Raw genomic sequence first — 24,883 nt, forward strand, 5'->3', positions numbered from 1 at the left:
TTTTAATTGCACTTTGAGCACTTTATGAGCATGATAAAATAAAGGAAAAAAATGTTTTCTAAGTCTCAGTCTAAGGAGTTTTTACTTCTAGTTTCTATACGGTGAGCGAGTCTTTTTCTGTCAAAGTTTCCCCCTGGACATATTGTTGACCACCTGCTCGTTTTTGTCTCCCCGCAGGAGAAAACGATTTGACGGCGGTGACCTCGGGACCCTCGACTCCCGGCAGGGAGCGCGTGCGTGGCTCCGGGGTTAAGGACTGCCCCTACTGCGGTAAAGCCTTCCGCTCCTCACACCATCTCAAAGTGCACCTGAGAGTTCACACAGGTGAGAGCCTGACGCTAACGACCTCCAACTAGGGACGCAATAATATCGGCCACGTCATAATATCGGTAGGGATGGAGCTCGATAATATAACCCCGATACCCGAAATAATCTGACAACAAGCTTATTGAGTATACCCGGTATGTATTTGGCATTGGGCTTATCAATAAGCATTGGGCTTATCAAGCCTGTAATTGAGCATAGCGGCCCATGATGTCATGTTTAACCCATTTAGGCCTGACGTTGAAAAAAAAAATTAAGTCTGTTTCTATGTCAGTTGTTCTCAAACATATTCATGTCAAGGAACCCCAAATATATATGACATTAACCGCCGACCCCGATCTGAAAATATGTTCCAGGGACCCTCTCAGTAGCAAAGATTTGAGTTAAAAACTCACTCTGAAAGAACAAATTCAAAGATTTCAGGCACATTTTCACGACTTTTAAAAAATAGCAGACCTACAAGCTCGTAGCACGCCACTCGGTGGCACACTATGAGCTTGTAGATCTGCTATTTTTCAATAGCTAAAGTATAACATAATGCTTAGTTAAAACACCAAAAGGGGTTCCTGCCCAAAATCGGTTAAACAATCAAGACAAGAGGCGATCAAGAAATAAATGTAATCATCCACGCTGGCACAAACATGTCGGTCTAACAGTGTATTGATACCTGCCAACCAGCGCTGTCCGGGTAAACAAAATGTCGCTTTTATAGTCACGGTACACATATTAACAGTTCCTTTAATATTAATATTATTTTATTGGTAAAAAGGTCAATTTGCATTCCGTCTGTTAGAAAAGTACTGTATTTGAAGGCCCCTAGTAAAAGATACTGGTTCTGTTCAGAATGTATTGTCGTCCCGTCTTTCCACAAAATAATAGTTCGATAGTGGGCTCGATAAGAACCCGGCTCGATAAGCCTGATCGATAAGGTGCTCGTTATAAATAAAACGTAACGAGCTCCATCCCTACATATCGGTACTGGGGCCGATTAGCCCGTTAGCGGTCAATATCGATATTGGGAAGTAAAGCTGACATTAACCCGATATAGCAGTAACCGATATTTATCTGTTGTTGATAAGCATCGGTTTTGTGCTGGCTATATGTCGGTGTGTTGGTTATCTGCAGCCTACCAAGCTGTAGATTATCAACAGTTAATTATTATAATGAAGATGTATTTGTTTCCCTGGCACAAAAGGGGGAAATGAATCAAATAAATTATAATGACACCAAAAACTAAATACATTTATATCGGTATCGGTATTGGCTATCGGCTAAATTGTTATTTTAAACATTGGTAAGAATTTCCATATCGGTGCATCCCTACCTCCAACCAAAACACAGTTTACAGTATGTACTACTGTATATAGGATAGCCCCGGAATTTAACTACCTTTTTTCACTGACGAAAACTAAATGAAAACTTAATAAAAATGAAGCTATGATGTCTGAAACTATGACTAAATAATTTTGTCAACAAATCAAAACTAGACCAAAACGTTAGGGATAATTTTATGTTTGCACTCGGGTATTGCGCTCTGAAAATAGCAGATCTACAAGCTCACAACGCGTTTAGCATGCAACCAAGTAGTGATGCGCGGGCCGGCTTTTTTTCATAACCTGCCCGTCCTGCCTCGGGCGCCAACCCACACCAACCCACCCCAACCCACCCCGCAAAACAATATAATTTAAATTTAAATTTCAAAAAATGCTTTATTGGCAAATGTGGCATGATAAAAAATAATATACTGTTCTACATTGCCAAAGCATACAGTACATACAACAAAACAAATTGCAATATTGCGACACACAGAGACAACAAGTGAACAACAAACATCTCAACAATAATGAACAACAAACGATACAGTATAACAATGAAAAGAAATGAACAACGACCTGCCCACCCCGCGACCCGCAAAAAACAAAAAGAATCCTGCCGACAGGCTTTTCAACACCCAGCAAGTCCAGTCCATTCACTTTGCTTGAGAGAGGGGAGGGGGGACTGGGCCATTTTCCCATCAATTTGTCAATCAATCTGTGCATCTGTGCTATGTTCCGATTGTTGTTCTATAGGCCTACTCACGCTATGGGCCCTTACGGAAGCATCGCAGGTCTAAAATCCAAGTTCATGCCATCTGTTAACCAAGTTATATTGTAGCAGGCTATACAGTCAACGGTAGCCCGCTAAATCATAGGCTGCTTATTAATTAAATGATCAACGATCGCGCCCCGCGCATGTCGTTCCGCTGTGATTTTTTGATCCAGACCAGCGCAATCTAAATGTCATATACTGGGCGGTGAGGGGGGGAGAGTGAGAGACAGAGAGAGAGAGAGAGAGAGAGAGAGAGAGAGAGAGTTGATGAAACAGGAGTGACCAAAACCACATTCAGCCCCATACCAATCTGAGAACCCATCGTCAAAAAAGGAAAAACTGTGCCATCTTTTCTTTTGAATTATTGACGTTATAGTCACCAGTCTGCCTCGACAGACTAGCCCCATACAGGTCACCCTGGGCAAGACCGCGACTGAAAAGACTATCAACGGAAGTGCGGGATTTTAGCGGAAGTATCGCCGAAGGAAATGACGTTGATGCTTTACAAATCACTTTACATTCTCCGCGAATGAAAAATGTGTTGTGATTGGTCTGGGAAATATCGTATCCGGGGGAAATACATCTGACGGATATTCCGGAGGATACAACCGCCGATAGCTTCTCAGCCTTAGGTTGTGACCAGGCTTTTCTTTTCGCAGATAAGTAAGCCTGGGACCGAGGCTACATACAGGTCAGGTTTTAGGATAGACAATTCATATTATTTTGTCTTTTATAATTGTGTACAACACATGATATTGAACGATGACTCACAACAGTGTCAGTGTCCTGTCCTACAACATTACACATAATGGACATTCAAATAAAGTTGACGTACAGCGTCCGGGGTCGGGATATCAAGGATAATGACTAATGAGGATATCATTGGCTGCAGCTGTGCATACTTGATCAAATAAATAACACGTTGAGCAAGCTAGATAATTTCAGGAGGAGAGAGAGGTGGGAGAGAGAGAGACATAAGGAATGCTTTCTGTCCTCCTTTTTTGGGGAGGGGTTGACCCGCCACGCCCGCCACCGCGATAATTTCGGTGAAAACCTTGACCCGTCCTAACCTGACTCTGCCAGATGGTGGCAGTAGTAGTGCATTCCTCCTCCTGCTTCTCATCTGGACACTCTCGGGTCAGAGACGATGTACTTCCGATCAAATGCTGATGGAGCGATATATGCGGCCGCTGGAGGCGGGATCAACGCGAGACTGGATTACATATTGAAGCGCTGCCACGGCGCACATGTAAACACAACCTAACAAGACTACAACTCTAATGTAAACACAACCTAAAAAGACTACAACTCTAATGTAAACACAACCTAACAAGACTACAACTCTAATGTAAACACAACCTAACAAGACTACAACTCTAATGTAAACACAACCTAACAGGACTACAACTCTAATGTAAACACAACCTAACAGGACTACAACTCTAATGTAAACACAACCTAACAATACTACAACTCTAATGTAAACACAACCTAAAAAGACTACAACTCTAATGTAAACACAACCTAACAGGACTACAATTCTAATGTAAACACAACCTAACAGGACTACAATTCTAATGTAAACACAACCTAACAGGACTACAACTCTAATGTAAACACAACCTAACAGGACTACAACTCTAATGTAAACACAACCTAACCGGACTACAACTCTAATGTAAACACAACCTAACAGGACTACAACTCTAATGTAAACACAACCTAACAGGACTACAACTCTAATGTAAACACAACCTAACCAGACTACAACTCTAATGTAAACACAACCTAACAGGACTATAACTCTAATGTAAACACAACCTAACAGGACTACAACTCTAATGTAAACACAACCTAACAGGACTACAACTCTAATGTAAACACAACCTAACAAGACTACAACTCTAATGTAAACACAACCTAACAAGACTACAACTCTAATGTAAACACAACCTAACAGGACTACAACTCTAATGTAAACACAACCTAACAAGACTACAACTCTAATGTAAACACAACCTAACAGGAACTACAACTCTAATGTAAACACAACCTAACAGGACTACAACTCTAATGTAAACACAACCTAACAAGACTACAACTCTAATGTAAACACAACCTAACAGGACTACAACTCTAATGTAAACACAAACTAACAAGACCACACCTTATTATTATAATATAAATATAATTATTATGGAGATATCAGATTTTTGTCCCGCTGCTTCCGGTCCATCGTTTCTGCTTGAGAGAGACCAGATGCAGGCAGGAGGAGGGAACGTGTAAACTCAATACTGCCGCCGCCCTGCGGGCGGAGGTTTCTAACCTTTTAGAGTTTTAGTTAAAAACATTCACTTTGAAAGAATATATATTCAAAGATTTGCGCCACATTTTTTTTTCACATTTTTTTTTCTTCAAAAATAGCAGACCTACAAGCTCGTAGCGCGCCTATGAGCTTGTAGATCTGCTATTTTTCAATAGCTAAATTATAACATAAATAATGTTTAAAACACCAAAAGGGGTTCACGCCCAAAATGGGTTAAAATCAGGCATTATACGCCATCAAGGCCCGCTAAAATACATTTAATTTGACTAAATAAACTGTATTTTTTAGTCGACTAAAATCGTATGATATTTCGTCAACTAAAACTTTTCAGATGACTAAATATATGTATATATTTTATTAAACATATGTAGCCTATATTAATTTTCTTATTTGACAAAAGTATATATAGATGACCAAAAATATGACTAAAACTAAATGGAACTTTATTTGTAAGAGCCATTTGAGCCTCCTTATCATCTATGTGATGCCACTACAAGGCAATGCCAATTTATCAATCAAGGACTAGGTTGCCATATAGTTACAGGGAGGGTATTTAACCCTGTCCCTAATGAATTGCAGGTGTTGCTGTTTTCTGACTGTGCAGACAGGGACTGCTGCATTCACCACGTTTGACTGTTTGTTATTCATGTTATTTGCATTCAAAGTATAGGATTCTGGACAGTAAATAAATATAATTTAATATCCACTCAACGAACATTCTGGACCTCAGATCTTTCAGTTTCAGCACACGTCTAAACAAAAGTTTAGCACTGTTGTGACCCAAGGGTAGAGTGACATCAGGATTTCACTGTGGGGTGCCTCTCTCAGGGACAGTCCTCGACAATTACCACCACTTTCTTAGCTGACTTTTTTCCCGGCTAACCCAGGCATTCAAACCAGCAAACGTTTTATTTTTGCATTTTATTTTTTAACATTACTCCATAGCAGAAATAACAGTGACACCCCTCATGGAAATCTAACTATTTCTGTCGACAGGTGCCATAGGACTTTGTTTAAATTTAGAAACAAACTCCCGTGCGCTTCTCTATTGATGAGTGATCCATTTCGCTAAGATATCTGACAGTGGGACTCATCATGAATCTTTGTCTAATTATCCATAATAAAAGGTGCCTTTCATAGAGACAAAAACAACAACACGCTGAATAATAGGCCCTGTGCGTTTCTTTGACAGGCCTTCCACTAAACTCTGGTGGTTCTTTTTGTGCACACAGTACAGTGAAACGTACAGTAAGTAGAGCAGATCCTCAATCCAGCGAGGCAAAGCCCAGGAGGCGTCGTCGCATGGATCCAGGCTCGGCGTTAACATCATAAGTGCTTGTCTATATAAGCTCAACCACCACATCAAGAGTGTTCACGTTATTCTCCGTAAAACCAACTCTACCTTTTTTTCCTTCCCCCCTTTAACCCATTCTGACCTGAGGTGAGATTCTAAAAATGTCATCTATACATCCTGACAGTTTTCTGAAAAACCCATGTTTCTATGTCAGTGGTGCTCAACCTTTTTCATGTCAAGGACCCACAGAATTATCTCTATTGGGCCACGGACCCCCATCTGAAAATATGTCGTTCCAGGGACCCCCCCAGAAGCCAATATTTTAGTTAAACATTTTCGCTCTGAAATATATATTCAAAGATTTGCGCCACATTTTCACGACTTTTCAAAAATAGCAGACCTACAAGCTGTGAGCTTCTAGATCTGCTATTTTTTGTTAGCTAAAGCATAACATAATGCTAACACCAAAAGGGATTCCCGCCCAAAATGGCTTAAAAAGAATCCCTGCTGCGTTCACACATTCGATCAAGTGATTAATCACAAATATGTTCCCAAAAAGAAAAAGGAGAAAAAAGGGGGGTAAAAAAAAAGAGCTGAGTAATTTAAATGAAGGCACCAAATAACGTCAGTCCCTCGATATGACCGCTCTCTTGAGAATAATAAGAATATCGTATCCCCCCGAGACGTCTGTTCCATTATTACCATTATCCCAATATCCCCCTTTCAAGTCAAATTGGGACATATATCTCTCTCTCTATATCTCTACATTTTAGGATTCTTTTACAGTAGGCCTCACGCACAAGCACAAAAATATATTTTTCAGTAGTGACTGTTGCTCCAAATCTGATGTTCCCTTTTATCTTAACCAATCGTTTTCTTTATTTTTTCAAAATTAATGATGAAACACTGCCACCTGGCTATGCAAATGTGCAACTGCGGCCCCTTAAGTATGATGATGTGCTACAATTTATGTTTAAACTGCTCTCTGGGTATTATGGTTCATCAGCTGAGTTGTTTTAGTATTTAACTTTGTTTAAATTTGTATTCATTCATTCACGCATCCGTTATCCTGTGTCAAGGGTTAGCAAAAGCTGCTATTTGTCTCAATTGTGAGATAATATAACCGTATAGAAATTATTTTTGATTATTGTAGAAATACCGTACATGTACACTTGTGAAATGAGTTAACGTATACTGACTGTAATGTTCAGTATTCAATCTACAGTAACTATAGTCAGTACCCGGGAATGGGCACGGTCACATTATAATGCAGATTGGGGTCCACACTTGACACAGACGCTATAGCCCTCTGGCAAGAAATGCTAATATACAGCTTACATTTTGGCAACATTTTTAACCCATTTTGGGCAGGAACCCCTTTTGGTGTTAGCATCATGTTATGCTTTAGCTATTGAAAAATAGCAGATCTACAAGCTTGTAGCTTGTAGGTCTGCTTGTAGGTCTGCTATTTTTGAAAAATTGAAGAACGACTGACATAGAGACATAGCTTTTTCAGAATACTGTCAGGATGTAGAAGACTTTTTTTTAAATCTGATCTCCGGTCAAAATGGGTTAAATCAGATTTTGTCAGTCCTTGCCTAATGCCAAACGCCAGTGCCCATATCAGAGCGACCAACCCACTGCGTTCGAATGCCCTATAGTAACTGTATAAAAGTCCCTGTCCGGGATGTGTCACTAATGAAGTGCTATACTGCGGGTTTCTTGCCAACACACTACTGATGACACCATTTGCAATTAAAGCTTCCGACACTTTATGGACCTCATAATATGAGGCTCATATACATAGACGAACAACAACACACGGTTTTTATATTGATGCACCAAAGTCTATACGGCCCAGCCTTGCTGGCGGGGCTACTTGCTATGCATTTAAATCAAAGTCCTTTATGACTTTGCAGCTCTCTCTCGCCGCTGCGTTTTATGTGTGCGTGCGTGCGTGTATATAGCCATGAGCATGCATACTACCCTTGGGGTCAAGAAGATTTTGTTCCCCCATAAAAAATCCCATCGATTCTTTTCAAAAATCATGTAATATAAGATGCCATGTTCCAAAGAAAATAAAAAAACAAATAGTCCACGATTATGTCAGGAATGGGGCCTAGTCTGTATCTGTGAATGATATTTACTTGTATTCGAATTCAGAGCACCGAAGTCTGGGAGTAATTTACACATCCTACCTGGGTCACGTTTTTTCCCCCCCAATTCTAACATTCATGGCGTCAAATAAGATATTTTTTTGGCTTTTTATTATTGATTGTACAGTGACAGGAAATGGGGAGAGATGGGCGACTGTGTGCCAGCGTAGTCACGGTGGGGGGGCACTTGTAGGGCAGCCTAGTGTGCAGCGGATCTGTACTTTTGATGCTTTCATGTGACAGTGTAGTATGATCAAGCAGGGCATTCGTTTACAACAACAAAAATCACAAGAAGTTAAAGGACTACTTCACCACTTTTCAACCTATACTTCATATACTAGGTCCTCACTAATAATCATGAAAGAATGGCGCAATTTTCTGTGTGTGGGCAGGAGGGCTGTGGGCAGTTCAGAAACCGTCTTCCAGTGACATCATCGATGGTGAATACAAGCTAATAAAAACTGCAGGCTTTCTAGTCCTGAAAAGTTGCAATGCGAAAATGGAAGCCATCGTTCTCACGATAATAAAAATCTAAACATTTTTGTAAAAGAATCTTGTTTAAAAAAAAACGGCCTAATGATGATGTCACTGGAAGACGGTTTCTAAACTGCCCACAGCCCTCCTATGAGACACATACTGAGTAGAAAAGAATCGTGCCGTTTTATTATTAGTGAGGACCTATATTATGAAGTTACGTTGAAAAGTGGTGAAGTGGTCCTTTAAAAAATACGGAGATAAGAGTTTTCCGCGCGACGACGGCGATATGTCCTTATTTGCCACGTCAATCCCCTCCTCTCTGTCCTTGTCCCTCCCCTCCCCCCAATGCAGGCGAGAGACCCTACAAGTGCCCCCACTGTGACTACGCCGGCACGCAGTCGGGCTCGCTCAAGTACCACCTCCAGAGGCACCACCGGGAGCAGCGCAACAACGCCCTGTCGGCCACCTCCTCGTCCTCCTCCTCGTCCTCCTCCTCCTCCATCACCTCCTCCTCCGCCGCCACCAGCCTCACGTCCGCCATCAACAGCCTGGGGTCGTCCGGGGGGGGTCCGGCCAACAAGCAGCGGCGCTCCCAGATGCTCAGCCACGGCCCTGTGGTCAGCCGAGGCCCCGGAGCAGCGCCGGAGTCTCCCCTCTCCCGGCACGGCCAGCACCAGCAGCCCTGGCTCCTGGGCGGCCTCCCCGACCACAAGGCGCTGGCCACGCTGCGCGACGTGGACCTGGAGAGCCAGTACCGCTATCTGTCCGGCGTGATGGGCGCCCTCTACCAGGGCGGCATGGTGGGGGAAGGAGGGGGCTGGATCAGGGAGTCTCCTCCTCCTCCGCCCACGACGAAGGCCCCCAAGGTGTCCCGGCGCAAGCCGCTCACGACCAGCCGCATGGTGGTGCAGCCTTCGAACGGGAGCGCCAATGAAGGTTCCGCCGTGTCGGCCCCCCAAGCGGTGGGCGGGTTTGAACCGCTGGACCTTTCCCGCCGCCCCTCCCCGGGGCTCGGCGGTGGCGGGCCGGAGGAGGACGGAGCGGCGAGCGCCGCGGCCGACGTCGTCGCGGGAGGAGGAGGAGGAGGAGGAGGTAGCGGGGACGGCGTAGCGGGCGTCACCCTCAGCCAGTGTCTGTTCTGCCCCTTCCGCACGGCCTCGTCGGAGCTGATGGCCATGCACCTCCAGGTAGGCATATAACGATATATCGTATATCGCGATATATCGATATTATATCCTGACGATATGTATCGATTTATTATTTATTAATTCTTATTTTTTTAGGGCGGGGCTAGTGTGTGATAAGAAATGTCAGCTGTAACCATATACCATTATATTCACATGATTTTGGAGAGAAATGAGACAGTAGAGGCCTGGAGAGGGGAGCTGTATGTGTCTGTGATTGTGCCCAGGTGATGGTCGTTATTGATGCTCATTAATACATCAAGGAAGGCAATTATCTTTGCAATGTAGTTAAATAAAAATTGCGAAAAAAGCTTTTGGGGGGAAGATAAATCCCCCCAAAATTGGAAAATCATTGTGTTGAAAATATCGTGAAAAGTCGTATCGTGAACCTCATATCGTGATACGTATCGTATCGTGAGTAAGTTTATCGTTACGTGCCCACCTCCAGGTGAACCACACCAGCAAGTCCCGACGTAAGAGGGGCTCCTCGGTGGCTCTCCTGGACGACGACGCTCCCCCGAAGGCCGCCCCCCAGCTACGCACCGACGTGGCCGAACCCGACCCCCTGGCCGTGTGGCGCTACGTCACTCAGTCCGAGGACCAGGTGCCCCTCCTCGCCGAGTGGGCCTCCAGCCGGAGCCAGACCCTCAACGGCCTCCTGGAGGACGCCGTGGGAGAGCAGCGGGACCTCAACAACCGCCGGCGCGCCTCCTCCGTCCGCCGGGTGGCTTCTTCGGGAACCGCGTCCGCGAACGCGAGAGGCGGTCTCATGGAGGCCAAGATGGACGAGGACGAGGAGGCAGAGGAAGAGGAAGAGGAGGAGGACGATGACGACGAAGAGGAGGAGGAGGAGGAAGAGGAGGAGGAATTGGAGATGATGGGAGAGAACGGCGGACTGGAGGAGGGCCTGAGGATGCCTCTCTCGCTGTCGCCGCCGGCCCTCAGCTCCATCGACCACATGGTGGCGATGGAGGACGACAGACTCCTGGCAGACTGAGCCCGTTGAGGAGGAGGAGGAGGAGGAGGAGGAGGAGGAGAGCCAAGGACGGGAGGAGGTGACAGAGAGATGGGGTATATGCGCAGCAAGCCATTTTCTAGGAAATAACTCTTCTTATTTACGGGCCTCTTCCGACTTCCTTCACCAGGTGTTACCGATGATACAAATGAAGGCTCTGTGACATTTAGTGTACAGTGGTTCTCAAACGTTTTAATTTAAAATGTACACTCTCAGAGTTGCAAACACGTACAGTATACAGGGCCATTTGGAACCCACTCAAGGACACTTTGAGACCCACTGGTGTAGCGGAGTGTTTCCACTGTTTGACCAGAATGGAACGGAGCCTTCATTAGTATCATTAACACGGACTCTTGTTTGACCAGAATGGAACGGAGCCTTCGTTAGTGTCATTAACACGGACTCTGTTTGACCAGAATGGAACGGAGCCTTCATTAGTATCATTAACACGGACTCTGTTTGACCAGAATGGAACGGAGCCTTCATTAGTATCATTAACACGGACTCTGTTTGACCAGAATGGAACGGAGCCTTCGTTAGTATCATTAACACGGACTCTTGTTTGACCAGAATGGAACGGAGCCTTCGTTAGTATCATCGGCGGCAACACCTACAGTATGGAAGGAAGTCAGAAGAAGCCCGGAAATAGGATAAGTTATTTCCAAAATGGCGTATACTGTGCATAGAGCCTATTGAGGAAGCTACTGTGTATGAGGAGCGATACGTCGTTAGGACTGGTCAAAGGTTAAGAGAATAGTCCCTCCATCCTCTTCCGCTCAGTGCATAAGTGTCGTTACGGTGGTTTCCAGCAGGTGGCGTAACCTGTTTCCTGTTTCAGTTTGACCATATCCTAGCCTTGATTGGCTTGCATGGTAGCTAGATTTGAACGTGTGTTTTCGGTTCAAATCTGCTGCCCGAGCCAATCGAATGAACCGGGAACAGGAAAGCAGGCACACTGCATGCCACTTTCTGGAAAACCAGGGACTATACAGTTCATGCACAGAGCTTGTTGTGGTCATCTGCCAAGGCTGTTCATATTTTCATATTTTAGGGCATATAGGAAGGGATCAAAGTTATACTCGTAAACAGAGGAGTAATTCACATAACACTATCAACTTCTGTTTCATTGCCTCGAGTGTCAATGTCCCCTCGTAAGCGTAGAACCCAGCTCTTCTGAATCTTTGAGGCCTTCTCTCTGTAACCCCCCCCATATTTCATTTGCCAATTCCTTCTCCAACCCAAGAGGGCTAGTCGTCGTGGTCTTTTTACGATGACCATCTCTTTGCCCCCGCTGCCAGTAAATAACCGATAAGAGGGAGCCTATGAAAGATAAGGAACAGACATCCCTTCATTCCACGAGCACCAAGCATTTAATCACGCAGACACACACACAAAAAAATACTACACTACTATAATTTTAGATGTCTGGATCTAGTCAACGCCAGCTGTGAAGCGATGTCCGTCCTCCTCACACCGGGGGAGGGGACAGTGGATGTAAGACGCCGTTCTGACGCCCCGAAAATGGATCTAAGCTTTGGAACACGTTGCTTTGTGGACATGAATATGAGGACCTCAAGAGGACGGTTATTGTCCAGAGGAAAGATTGAAGATCTTAAGCCTCTGGTCTCTCTAAAGAAAGCATGATAAAGGCTATAAGCGTGCTCCAGTGAGCGTGCTCCTGACAATGATACCCTATACTGTAAATCACTGCCTTGTTAGTCTGAACAATGTGTAACTAGAAGATAAGAGAAAGTTTGTAACAGAGACGTTTGTAACACTTTTTTTTCCTCCCCCTGTTTTCAGGTAGTGCCTGTATGTATTTTGCCAAGGGGGGTCTCTCTAGTTTGCGTATGCTTGCGTAATGCATATGGACATTCTGTTAGGTCATTTTTATCTAAGAACACAGTTAAAAAAAAGAAGAAGATATAAGTATATTTGTCGAGAATGGTTTTAGGGTGTTGTGAATAGTAAAAGGCTGTAAAAGTCCTCGATGCAGGCAGCGATGCCGCTTTGTTCTATAACTTGAAGAGAAGCTAGCGAGAAAATATTAGAAGTTAAAATGTAATGACGCAAGATGGGGGTCGGGGGGGGGGGGGGCGTAAGGACGTCGTAGTTGAAAATGCAGTGTTTACAGCAGCGGTGGCGGGGGATGCGCCGGCTGATGCAAAAAATGAAGATAAAACAAGAAACACAATCAATTTGAGATTGATTGACTGAAACGCAATCAATCTTAATTTTCGTTTAAAAGCAAAGAGAGAAGACACAAGGGAGAAAGTGGAACAGGAAAGAGTGCCCCCTGCTTGGAGGGACCACAATAATAATGATAACATTATAATAATACAAAATAATATTAAAAAATAAAGCAAAAACTAAAAAAATACGAAAAATACAAGAAACAAGAAATTGTGCTCTTGGGGTATGGCATCTTTTTAGATGAGTAGATCGTACTCTGCTCTTTTTTTCCTTTCTTTTTTTTTGTGAAAAGAAAAGGACAATGGTAGGAGTAAGCATTAAAATACTAACAAACACATAGACATCCCAGTAGAATAAGTGTAGCTTTTGTAAAGAAAGAAAGAGAGAAAAGAGAAAAAATCATAAAAAATACCTTTTTATGTTGAACTTTTAATTTCAAGAGGTTTACGGATAAAGGTTATTATGAATATAATGTAATGATTCTAAATAATGTCTGTGAGCTAAAGACTAGTTGGAATGTCTGTTCGGAGCACTGTGCAAAGGTTTTGAGTTCCCAAAGTAGTCGTCTTTTTGTTTTTTTTGTTTTTTGACTTGATAGACCAAACTTTTTTCAAATTGAGATTGTGTCACTTTTCTGTTGTTCTTGTTGTCCTGTTGCGTGTCAAGCTGTGGTTTCAATCCCATCTTTTGACCCCAATCAACGACCCAATCAAAAGCAATTAATCAAGAAAGTTGTTTGTCTCTCTCAAGTCCATCCCCAAACAATGCATTTCGTTTATGTCGCCGCCATCGTCGTCATCGCCCTAATCTACTGCCACAAAAACACTGAATATAACAACGGCACGACGATGCACTGTGAAGGTTTTTCAAAACACTTATCAGTAAAGAAATCTCCCACCACCGACATTAACCGGATCGTTTTAACTCATGTCCTCAGCCTATACAGATTCTCTCGATGTTTCGGGGTTAACCAATGACTGGGGAAAACCGCTGCCTTTTTTGTATTTCCTTATTAATGTGCATTAACGCGTTTTCAGTTCCTTTAGAGAGCACCTTATGAGTTGTTTTGTTGGTCGTTTGGTTGTTTTTCTTTCTTTTTTCTTTTTGTTGTTGTGAAAAGTCCGTTAGTGGTGTCTGCGTAACAACTACTGTCGACAGTAACACCACCGTGCCTTCTGTCTCAAGCACTTCCTGGTGTATTTTGTAAAACTCACCAAAAGCACTTAGACTATATCTTCATCTCTCTCTCTCTCTCTCTCTCTGTCCTTCCGTTTGTTCTCCACCATCTCACCATCGCCTCCTCCTCCCCCTCTGTCCTTCACCTATAGGCCTCACTCACACCTTCGCAACAGACTGATGTATGCTTGTTGTATACAAAGGGTGTGATACATCTTGCCCCAATGCATTTCCAATGGGAGTCACATCATGGTTTGACACAACATTTGTGTTGTATGAGGGGGTGGGCCCCCCTCATGTTTCGACTTCCCCCCACCCAGCCGAAAGTCGTACAACAGCCGTAGTCCAAAATGTTGTATCAAACCATGTGACTTCCATTGGAAATGCATTATTGGGGCGGCCATGACACTTACATCTTGCTTACATCTAGCATGCATCAATGTTGTATGCTCGAAAGGTGTGAGTGAGGCCAACGTCTTGCGCAGTGGTGGAAAGTAACTACATGGTACAAGGTATTTGTACTTTACTTGAGTATTTCCAATTTCCAATAATTTTACTTGAACTCCACTACATCTCAGAGGTGAATATTGTACTTTCACTCCACCGCAATTATTTAAAAACTTTAGTTACTAGTTACTTCAGTCCTATATACAATGCGTCACGGCGCATTGTGAGCTTTTTTCAAATTTGAAAACATGAAACGGGACCTTCTGTATAAGTACATTTTTATGTCATTTTTTTATATACTTTTGTATTTTTAGTTTTTACTCAAGTACATTTTAAATTCCAAACTTTTACTTGTGACAGAGTATATATTGCAGCATTGATACTTTTACTTAACCCATTTTGGGGCGGGAACCCCTTTTGGTGTTAGCATTATGTTATGCTTTAGCTATTTTTGAAAAAAATCGAAGAACGACTGACATAGAAACATAGCTTTTTCAGAAAACTGTCAGGATTTAGAAGACATTTTGTAGAATCGTTCCCAGGTCAAAATGGGTTAAGTAAAAACATTTGAGTACTTCTTTTCCGCCACTGGTTCCTTCCAGGTTGCGTGACGGAAAGCATTTGAAAACGGTGAGACTAGGCCTAACAGTCTGGTTCACGAGACCATCCTCTACTCATCATAACCCCGTACCCAGTCCCATTGTGAGGAGAGCAGTTTTATGCCAGTGTGAGAGGAAGGATGACTGATTTAAGCAGTCACACCTGGCATGAGTCAAACTAGAACTGGACTCAGAGCTGGGTGTGGCTGCGCACCTGTTGTGCATCGACTTGATCAAGGCACAACAGGTTAAATCAGTCATCCTCCCTCTCACAGCCAGCTACACCACAACAACATCCCCAATCTCTCTCTTATCGAGGCCACTGGTCTTTAATTAACAAGGTCTCAAGTCCTCTCTTAAATTCTAGCACAGTGGTTTTCAACCATTTTCATACCGAGGTTCCATTAATTATTCGCCATTTCAGCCACACAGGCCACCATTTGATGAGATTTATTAAGCCTCTCAAACCCAAAACTTGTTGTTTTTATCGTTAGATAAGATTTTGTCCACAATTCCATGCAGGTATTGATGTTGGTACTATAGGAGAGACGACAGGCAAACATTGATCAAAAATAACAATTCTTCTACTTTCTCTAGCTGCGTAGACTTCTTGTAAATTTGGTAATGCAGATGTTTATCAATAATTTAACTGTTGAGAGCATAAAATGAAACCGAATGGACCCCTAAGGGTCCATATGGTTTAATTCTCAAGAGATAAAGATATAATAAGGGGGTTCCAGGTGGTCCCCGGACCACTGTTCTAGCATGCAGTCCTGTAGCTAGAGGCTTGAGGCCTGTGTGGACACACACGGAATTCCATGTATCTTGGGGTTAGAAAATATCTCTGGGCCTTAACCCTGTCCCATGTTTAAACCAAAGCCCTGGTCGAAGACTGAACGATACTTTTTTAGACTTCTAATCTTGTAAGGTGCCAAAACATGTCCCCGATGACACTAAAACGTAACGAGACAATTAATTCACCTGTCCTCTCTATTCCTATCCTTCGTTCTCCCCTCGACTTTCCCCTCCAATTTCTTTCTCCATCTTAATTGGCCTCTCTCTCTCTCCCTCTCATGCACACTTCCCTCTTCTTTCTCTTTCTCTCTCTCTCCACCCCCCCTCTCTCTCGCCCCCCTATGCTCTTTACATCTCTCATTGCCGCCCTTCTCATCCCTCGAATGTCCCCCATGTCCCCCAGCACCACTTAACGGTGACGTGTATACTATCTAGTATTGAGGCCTTTATTAGAGTTTTATTTCAGTTCGTTGTGTGACGTTCGTTCGATGCCGTTGAGATGGAAAATGCTCTTATAATGATGATTATTGTTTGTTTGTTTTTCGTTTTTTTTTTTTTTGCATTATGGAGAAGAAAAAACAAACAAACAAAACAAAAAAAAACAAGAGAAATGTGTTGTTGAATGTTGTACAGATAGCACTAGAGACATTGTGTTGTTTTGTTTTTTAAGTGAGAGCGCAAACCCTGAGCTGTGGCCCCTCCCACTCCTTTTCCCATTGGCAGATGGGACTAAAAAAACGGACTGCCAATCACTCTTTAAGATGTCAAATGAGTGACACCTGTCAAATTCTCAAAGTCTCTGAATTATTTGAATGTACGTAAACAGGCAGCCAGTGATTCAAACTCAATCTTCAGACATTTTGCACTGAGGGGAATAAAACTATACTTCCCCAAAAAAAGAGGAACACCTGAACCCGATAGCTGATGATTACCCTCATTAACCATTGCTGATCTACAAGCTCACAAAGCATCCCGTTGTGACACGTCGTGAGCTTGCAGATCGGCTATCTCCACCGTGCGACACCCCGTCATCGTATACGACGTGGCATGAATCAGGCTTTAATAGTCGCACGTCTTTTCGATGTTTCAAATTTGTGCGGAGAGTTGCACCTTATTATTATTCTCCTAATTTGGGGTCCGATATTGTTTTTTTCCGCCAAATGGACATGACTATACAAACCGAGTGGGAAGAAGACACACTGGTCAAGATACTGGTCACACGCTGGTTGTCCTATACCTACAATAATAATAATAATAATAATAATAATGTACCTGTAAGGTGAAGGGGGTCAAGCTTGGTTTGGGCTCTTGTGTAGTTGACTGCTATTGCAGTGAGGGAAACTGATCTAACATACTAGTGAACTAATATGACTTTGTGGACAGATAAAAAAAACAAAAAAACACACATTAGAAATAAATAAACAAATGAAAATGACTTGAGTCTCGAGTTAATTAAAAGATTTTCATGGGAGGGAGAGGCCTTTCAATTGAAAGGTATTCACCTCGTGCTGGGCTACAGAAGAATTTACACAAACAGAATTTACATTTTCATTAGTACTTTATGTTTTTAATCGCTATAGTTTAACCCATTTAGGCCTGACGTCGAAATAAAGAAAACGTTCGCTCTGAAAGAATATATATTCAAAGATTTGTGCCGCATTTTTAAGATTTAAAAAAAATAGCAGACCTACAAGGTCATAGCGCGCCACTCGGTGGCGCGCTATGAGCTTGTAGATCTGCTATTTTTCAATAGCTAAAGTATAACATAATGATTAGTTACAACACCAAAAAGGGTTCCCGCCCAAAATGGGTGAAATGAGTAAATTGTGGTCCCGTTCATTTTATAAATGATAAAGTAGGGTATATGCTTCTGGTTCTACCGAGTGAAGACCCGCCCTCGCGGCGGTTACAGCCAATAGCAGTCGATTCACCCACACGGAAAGAAAATATATGTACATATATTTTGTTTATATACAGTATGCCACATATATGTACCAACATATATGCACATATCTGAAATTGGAACCCTACATATATGTCTCTCAACATATATATATATATATATATATATATATATATATATATATATATGTGGTTCGAATCCTGGCTCCGGTAGTGTCCTTGGCCAAGACACTGAACCCATAGACATAGAGTATTAAAAGGATAGAGACTAAACTGGCGCGAAGCTCCGCCCCCTCCGCTATTCATGTCAGTGGAAGTTGCTCAGTGGCGTTTTGAAGCACCCGGAAGGCTGCCGGAAGGACCGTCTATTTCCGCATTTATTCGCTGATCAGCATTTGGGCACCAAATGTTGGTGCCCAAATGCGGAAGTGCAGCTGGGCTTTAACATTGAGCGCTCGGTTGCACGGGGTTTCCTCGTCAAGAATCCACGGGTCCGCCTGCAGTCCTTCCTCTTACCACTAGGGCCCAGCGCTTCAACATTGGAGTGCCTAGCTGGCCCCTTGACTGAACCCCAAATTGCTCCTGATGTGCTGGTTGGTACCTTGCATGGCTTCAGCCGCCATCGATGTATGAATGAATCCCAGCTCTTTCCTAAAACAGAAGTATAAGTACTTTCAGAAGATCCTTACTGATGGATGGTAGGTATTTGGTATTACACTGTACATGGAAAGCAAAAACGTACTTGTTGTGGGTATAACTGGACATGATGGGTTTCTGCTTATGCTTGACTTTGGCCTTGGCCACCACCATATTCATCACTGGTTCACTGGTGATGTTTTTACCCCTGGCTTTGTGCCACAGCCTGGCAGGCCACCTCCTGTGCAGGAGGTGGCCTCTTCGTTCCCATGGCAAAGGGAGGGGTTGTTCTCTTTTCTTGCCCGGGAATAGTCAAGTGTAAACATCAGGCCCAGAAGATGTGGACAATAACCTGGTGGTGACCAGATGAAAAGATAATAAGAGATTTGTCAACATTGATACATAAGTTGAATAGAGGAAGGGAGCCCTGCTGTGGCCCTTTGTTTGTTTAATTGAATACTGTTCTCGTTGGCGAGGTTAAAACATGAAAATAGTTAAAGAAGAGGATCCAAGGCACTCTGTTCCAGTGAGTTGAAAAAAGCCTTTATTGTAAGGGCCGATTCATACTCCTATATTAGAGCCGAATAAAAGTCGGTTCGGCTCTGTAGAGCCTACAATGTGACGTCATGTGAGGTTCAGGGGGGCGGGTACCGTCCTAAAGTCGGCTCTTCGGTGCTACTGAAAATTTCTGACGAGCCAAAATCTTTTCGGCACTACAGCGCCGAAACAGCGGTAAAATAGGAGTATGAATCGGCCCTATAAGTTAAGGCATGGCCAAGATCATTACACAAAAAGGGAGGTTCAACGCGTTTCGGCAATCAGCCTTTGTCAGGGTCCCATAGTGATACATTGATACATAAGTATTCCTTGGACATTTTGTAATGTCGACGTAGAAGGATAAGCCTTTTTTTAATCCCTGTGGCTGTGTGGGGACATTCAGGTGTAGTGTCAACATGCACGTGTACCTCGTCTGACTGATAATGTATGTTCCATCAACAAATACATTGTAACAATCACCAGTGAATAAATGCAAGAATATACATGTACAGTATGAATAGCCTACAGTGAATCAACAGTGAATGACGGACGGTTTTGGATGTTATCAGACGATTGTTATAGTGACAGCTGGCCTACAAGTTCAACACTGGTTAAATGCATCATATTCTAGATCTAGTCTATCAATATGGACTACAATGAGAAAATGTATGTACAAACAACACGTTTACGTAAACAGGCATGGCATGTTTTTTCTAGACTCTAGAAGAACCATGCTATGCCTGTTAAACTAGTATAGTCTCTAGCTAGCTAGGTAGACTAGTTCAATATTCTACTCGGTAGTCATGTATAGAACCATGACAGGCCTAAAGATAACTGGCGTTTCTGCTTGATAACTCGTTAACTAGAGCTGACATTGGCTTCTTATCATACTCAGGGGCGAGAAGCTATACTGTAGCTACCCTGATTGTCTAGGCTAGGGTAGGGCCACCAGGCACCTGCAGTAGGCTTATAGCTTTGACATCATGAAATAGCTTATTAATAAGGCCTATTAATAAAACTTACGTGGCAGTGCAAGAACATGACTGGTCCAAAAGTTTCTCGTCATCAAATTTGAGGACGAGGTTGTGGGGCTTCTCATGTTTTGATTTGGAACGGTATGCATTCTAGTGCTGTGTTTGTGTTTATTTGTTTTTATTTATTATTTATATTGTGTATATATCCTTCAAAGCCATAATGCAGCCTCTTCTGCCTCGACCTTGAGGATATTAAGGAACTGTCATTCCAAAAACGTTCTGTAACACAGACAGGCAACGTTTTTAAATTCTCCGCCATTCTGTTGGTGAGTGAGTGTGTCGGCAAGCAACTCTGCTGTTCTTGTCGTAGAGGCGTGGCCTAGGCCGCTATTGGTAAATTACAGCCCTATGATTGCTAATGTTCAAGCATTTGAGAGACGCTGAGCCTTGCAGTTGAAACGCGCCACCAGGGTGTCCCAAGGGTGACATCACCGTTCCCGCTGGTGGCAATAAATTAATTTGGCACAATTGCTGTCCTAACATCACACACACACACACACACACACACACACACACACACACACACACACACACACACACACAGTGAGGATTTCATTATGTCCTTTACTGCAGCGGTTCCCAACGTGGGGTCCGCGGACCCCTAGGGGTACGCGACGCATAGCCAGGGGGTACCCAAGCCCCCTCAAAAAACAAAAAAAAACAAAAAAAAGGGTTGTTTTTTTTTTTTTTTTTGAGGGGGCTTGTGAATCATGGTGTGTGTGTGTGATATGAAATGTCCAGTACCTCCCCAGTGCCTCCCCAAGTGCCACCCCAGTGTCTTCCCTGCAGTGTCTGCCCAGTGCCTCCCCAGTGTCTGCCCAGTGGCTCCCCAATGTCTCCCCAGTGGCTGCAGTTTCTCCCCAGTGCCTCCTGCAGTGTCCCCTCAGTGCTTCCCCAGTGCCTCCCCAGTGCCTCCCCAGTGTCCCCCTGAGTGCCTCCCCAGTGTCCCCCCAGTGCCTCCCCAGTGTCCCCCTGAGTGCCTCCCCAGTGTCTCCCCAGTGTCTCCCCAGTGCCTCCCCAGTGCCTCCCCAGTGTCCCCCTGAGTGCCTCCCCAGTGTCCCCCCAGTGCCTCCCCAGTGTCCCCCTGAGTGCCTCCCCAGTGTCCCCCCAGTGCCTCCCCAGTGTCCCCCTGAGTGCCTCCCCAGTGTCTCCCCAGTGCCTCCCCAGTGTCCCCTCAGTGCCTCCCCAGTGTCCCCCTGAGTGCCTCCCCATGCTCCCCAGTGTCCCCCTGAGTGCCTCCCCATGCTCCCCAGTGTCTCCCCAGTGTCTCCCCAGTGTCTCCCCAGTGTCTCCCCAGTGCCTTCCCAGTGCCTCCCCAGTGTCCCCCTGAGTGCCTCCCCAGTGACCAGCCGAGTGCCTCCCCAGTGCCTACCCAGTGTCCCCCTGAGTGCCTCCCCATGCTCCCCAGTGTCTCCCCAGTGTCTCCCCAGTGCCTCCCCAGTGCCTTCCCAGTGCCTCCCCAGTGTCCCCTCAGTGCCTTCCCAGTGCCTCCCCAGTGTCCACTCAGTGCCTCCCCAGTGTCCCCCTGAGTGCCTCCCCACTGTCCCAGTGTCCCCCTGAGTGCCTCCCCAGTGTCCCCCCCGAGTGCCTCCCCAGTGCCTCCCTGAGTGCCTCCCGAGTGTCTCCCCAGTGCCTCCCCAGTGCCTGCCCAGTGTCCCCCCAGTGTCTCCAATAGCAATACAAGAGCAATAATACAAATCAATCTTAATTTATTAATCTTATTCATTAATTATTGAATCAAATTAATTAATTAATCAAAATGTTCGACGCAAGAAGGCCCCCCTGCGGCCTGCGCCCAGCACCATGCCAAAGCTTTTTCCTGCAGGAAACACTGCTTGTGGTTGTAAATATATTGTTATCTGTGTTGCGAGGATGAGGGGGTACCTGGAAAAATATCTACCACAAAAGGGGTACCTGGTCAAAAAAAGGTTGGGAACCCCTGCTTTACTGCATTGGGCAAATATGGACCCCTGTGACATCGTACGACATGTGACGTTCCCCCCGCAATCCAAATATGGACATGTAGCCTACACCATGGCCAGACTAGTATAAAAGAAAAGCTATATTTGAAATCACAGATAAAAATTTAGATCATATCCTTGGATAGTGCATGCCCTTGTTTCCACACACACACACACACACACACACACATACACACACACTCGAGTGTCGATCGTATAGAGCTGTAGACCAGACTCCATTCCATCGTACAGAATGTTGCGCTGGACACTTCATCAGGATGGAGAAGGGATGGCGATCCACACCGTCGTGGCAGTGGAGGACCAGGTGTACTGCTTAGGAGGCCAGTCTGGCCACTGCTACAGTGAGCACAGGTACCAGATGAACGTCCACGTCTTCAGCCCGGTGTCTTTGTCCTGGAGGATGTTACCGCAAGTGACCATCAAGGAGGGAGGAGAACGTCCCCTCGAGATTCCTGCCGCGGGTCGCGGATGCACGGCCGTGCTGATAGAACACGTGATCTACGTGTGGGGAGGACGCCAGCGCAGGCTTTACGCCTTCCACGTCGACACCCACCGTTGGTTAAAGAACGACGTCTCCGGGACCGTTCCTTCCCGGAGGTACCACCACGCAGCCTGCGTCTCGGGGAAGGTCATGTTTGTCCACGGGGGATGGACCCGGATCGCCGGATGGATTGATGACATGTACAAGTTGGACACCAGCTCAATGGTCTGGTCTTTCATTAATACCAGTGGAATTCACCCGTCCGTTCGTCCGTTCATGTCTGTGCCTCCTCATTCGTGTCACTCCGCCACCATCATCGGGACAAAGATGTATGTATGTGGGAGCGATTATGAAGACGAAGTCAAAGTGTTTGACACAGAGACAGACAGCTGGCTGGTCACGCCGAAGACGAGGGCGAACAGTCGTCGGCGTAGTTCCTGGCCTCGTCATTTTGCCTTTGCCCACAATGGAGAGCTGTACACGGTAAGTGATCACGGCAGTGACCAGCCTGGGACCAGCCTTTGTTATGTGAGGAAATTCTGCCCAGAGACCTTCTCCTGGATGAAGGCCAGCCCGGGAAAAGGCCCGTCCACTATGAGCTACTGTTGTTGCATGGTTGGAGATCGTGTCGTATTCTTTGGAGGAGAAAACAACCCTGATGAACTGCACATATTGGACTTGAATCCTAGTCTTAAGACTTTATGTAAAATAGCGGTTATTCAGTACAATCTGGAGCAGCTTGGACTCCCGCACAACATCAGGTGGGAACTGGCAGCCATGATAACCAACGACAACGCCACACAATGACACAACAAGAGCAGAGAACAAGCTCCAGCCCAAAAGAAAGAGACCAGCAGTGGGCGGAGGCTGGAGCTTAGGGAATCGGCACCGTATCACTTTTTGATTTAAATATTTATTAACAGTTTGCAGAATTACAGTACATTTCAAGCACAAACTCAATACAAAGACTGTGTAGTTGTTAGACTTCTCTATATGGGAGAATTGCGTTTTTGAATGATTTATTGAAAATTCTCTGTTGTGACTGTGCGAAAGACGAAAGACCTTCAGAGAAAGCTTGACTTGTCTGCTTCCAGGAAAGAAATGAACTGAGTTGATACAATGTTTAGTTTTTGTGTTGGAAGCCATTTAAAAGATCCTGCATTTACACTGTGTAGTGTTTCTAGGACAACAAAACAAGTTATGCCCGGTTGAAGTTTTATTTTCCAAATAACTTTTTCTTCTGCTGGGCGTACACACCCATGCCATATCTCATTTTAAAGGGTGAGTTGTCTAGTTAAAGAAAAAAAAAAAAATGTTTCTCACATGTACCACTGTAGATATTTTGCCATCTATAAATAGCATGGTCAGTCATGACCAATCTGACCAATCCATCTAAAATGGCCAATATCTCTGAATTGGAACATGATAGAAACTTGGGGGATAAAATTTGACATTTTAACACACATTTTGATATATACCATGTTTACATAGTCTTACCAGTACCTTGTCTATTCATGCATGTATCTCAAAAATATGTTATGAAGAAACACAGTTTTGATAAAAGACACATCCAAAGACATTGTTTTGATATGACTTGGTGCCCATGATATGTATCAAAATATAGACTTGAATGTATACTGTATTAAAAAAGATAAAAAGTTGCTGGGACTGGAGAAGGACACTGGACATGGATGGATCATTACTACTACTCGCTACTCACTAAAACTCACTCAAATATATATATTTTTTGCTGCGGCGCAGGGACTGCAAACTGGCTGAACACTTCTTCCTCCGCTCCACCCAACCCCCTGTTCACTGGGAGTTGGGTGTCAGCTTCCAATAGGAAAACGTGTAATAAATGTGGGGTTTGTCTCTTAAATAATCAGTGCATATAGGCAATACACAATACAATGTCTCTTAAATAATCAGTGCACATGGTTACTTTTCGGGACCAGCAAAGATGGTGGATAAAAAAGTGGCTTCAAAACGGGTCTGTAGAAACCAAAGGGTCACTTGACTGTTGATCTGTCCCAGGTCCCCAGCTCATTTTGTTCATATAGCATCCAAAAGAATACACAAATAGTACATAATGACCCGCACACCGTCTGCCCTTGGGAGTGGATGGTAACTCACGTCGTCATCAGGCAGGAAACCATAACCAGAATCAGAAGTACCCAAAATACTGTAATTCCCCGCGATCATAATTTTAAGGCCTACCCAATGAAATCCTTGATGCG

The 24,883-nt window shown here is 44.2% G+C and overlaps 1 protein-coding gene across 1 annotated transcript in view; it reads left to right on the top strand.

The window, feature by feature from the left end:
* The window catches only part of znf219 (zinc finger protein 219), a 33,708-nt gene extending 22,444 nt beyond the window's left edge, over positions 1–11,264 (top strand). Inside the window, exons 4-6 of the mRNA XM_083789504.1 lie at positions 178–324; positions 9,017–9,852; positions 10,298–11,264. Coding sequence (XP_083645630.1) covers positions 178–324; positions 9,017–9,852; positions 10,298–10,846 — 1,532 coding nt within the window. The 3' untranslated portion in view covers positions 10,847–11,264. The remainder of the gene's footprint in view (positions 1–177; positions 325–9,016; positions 9,853–10,297) is intronic.
* The last annotated feature ends 13,619 nt before the right edge of the window (positions 11,265–24,883 follow it).

The sequence above is a fragment of the Protomyctophum parallelum genome, assembly GCF_964188405.1.
Source record: "Protomyctophum parallelum genome assembly, chromosome: 18".
NCBI classification, from domain to species: Eukaryota; Metazoa; Chordata; class Actinopteri; order Myctophiformes; family Myctophidae; genus Protomyctophum; species Protomyctophum parallelum.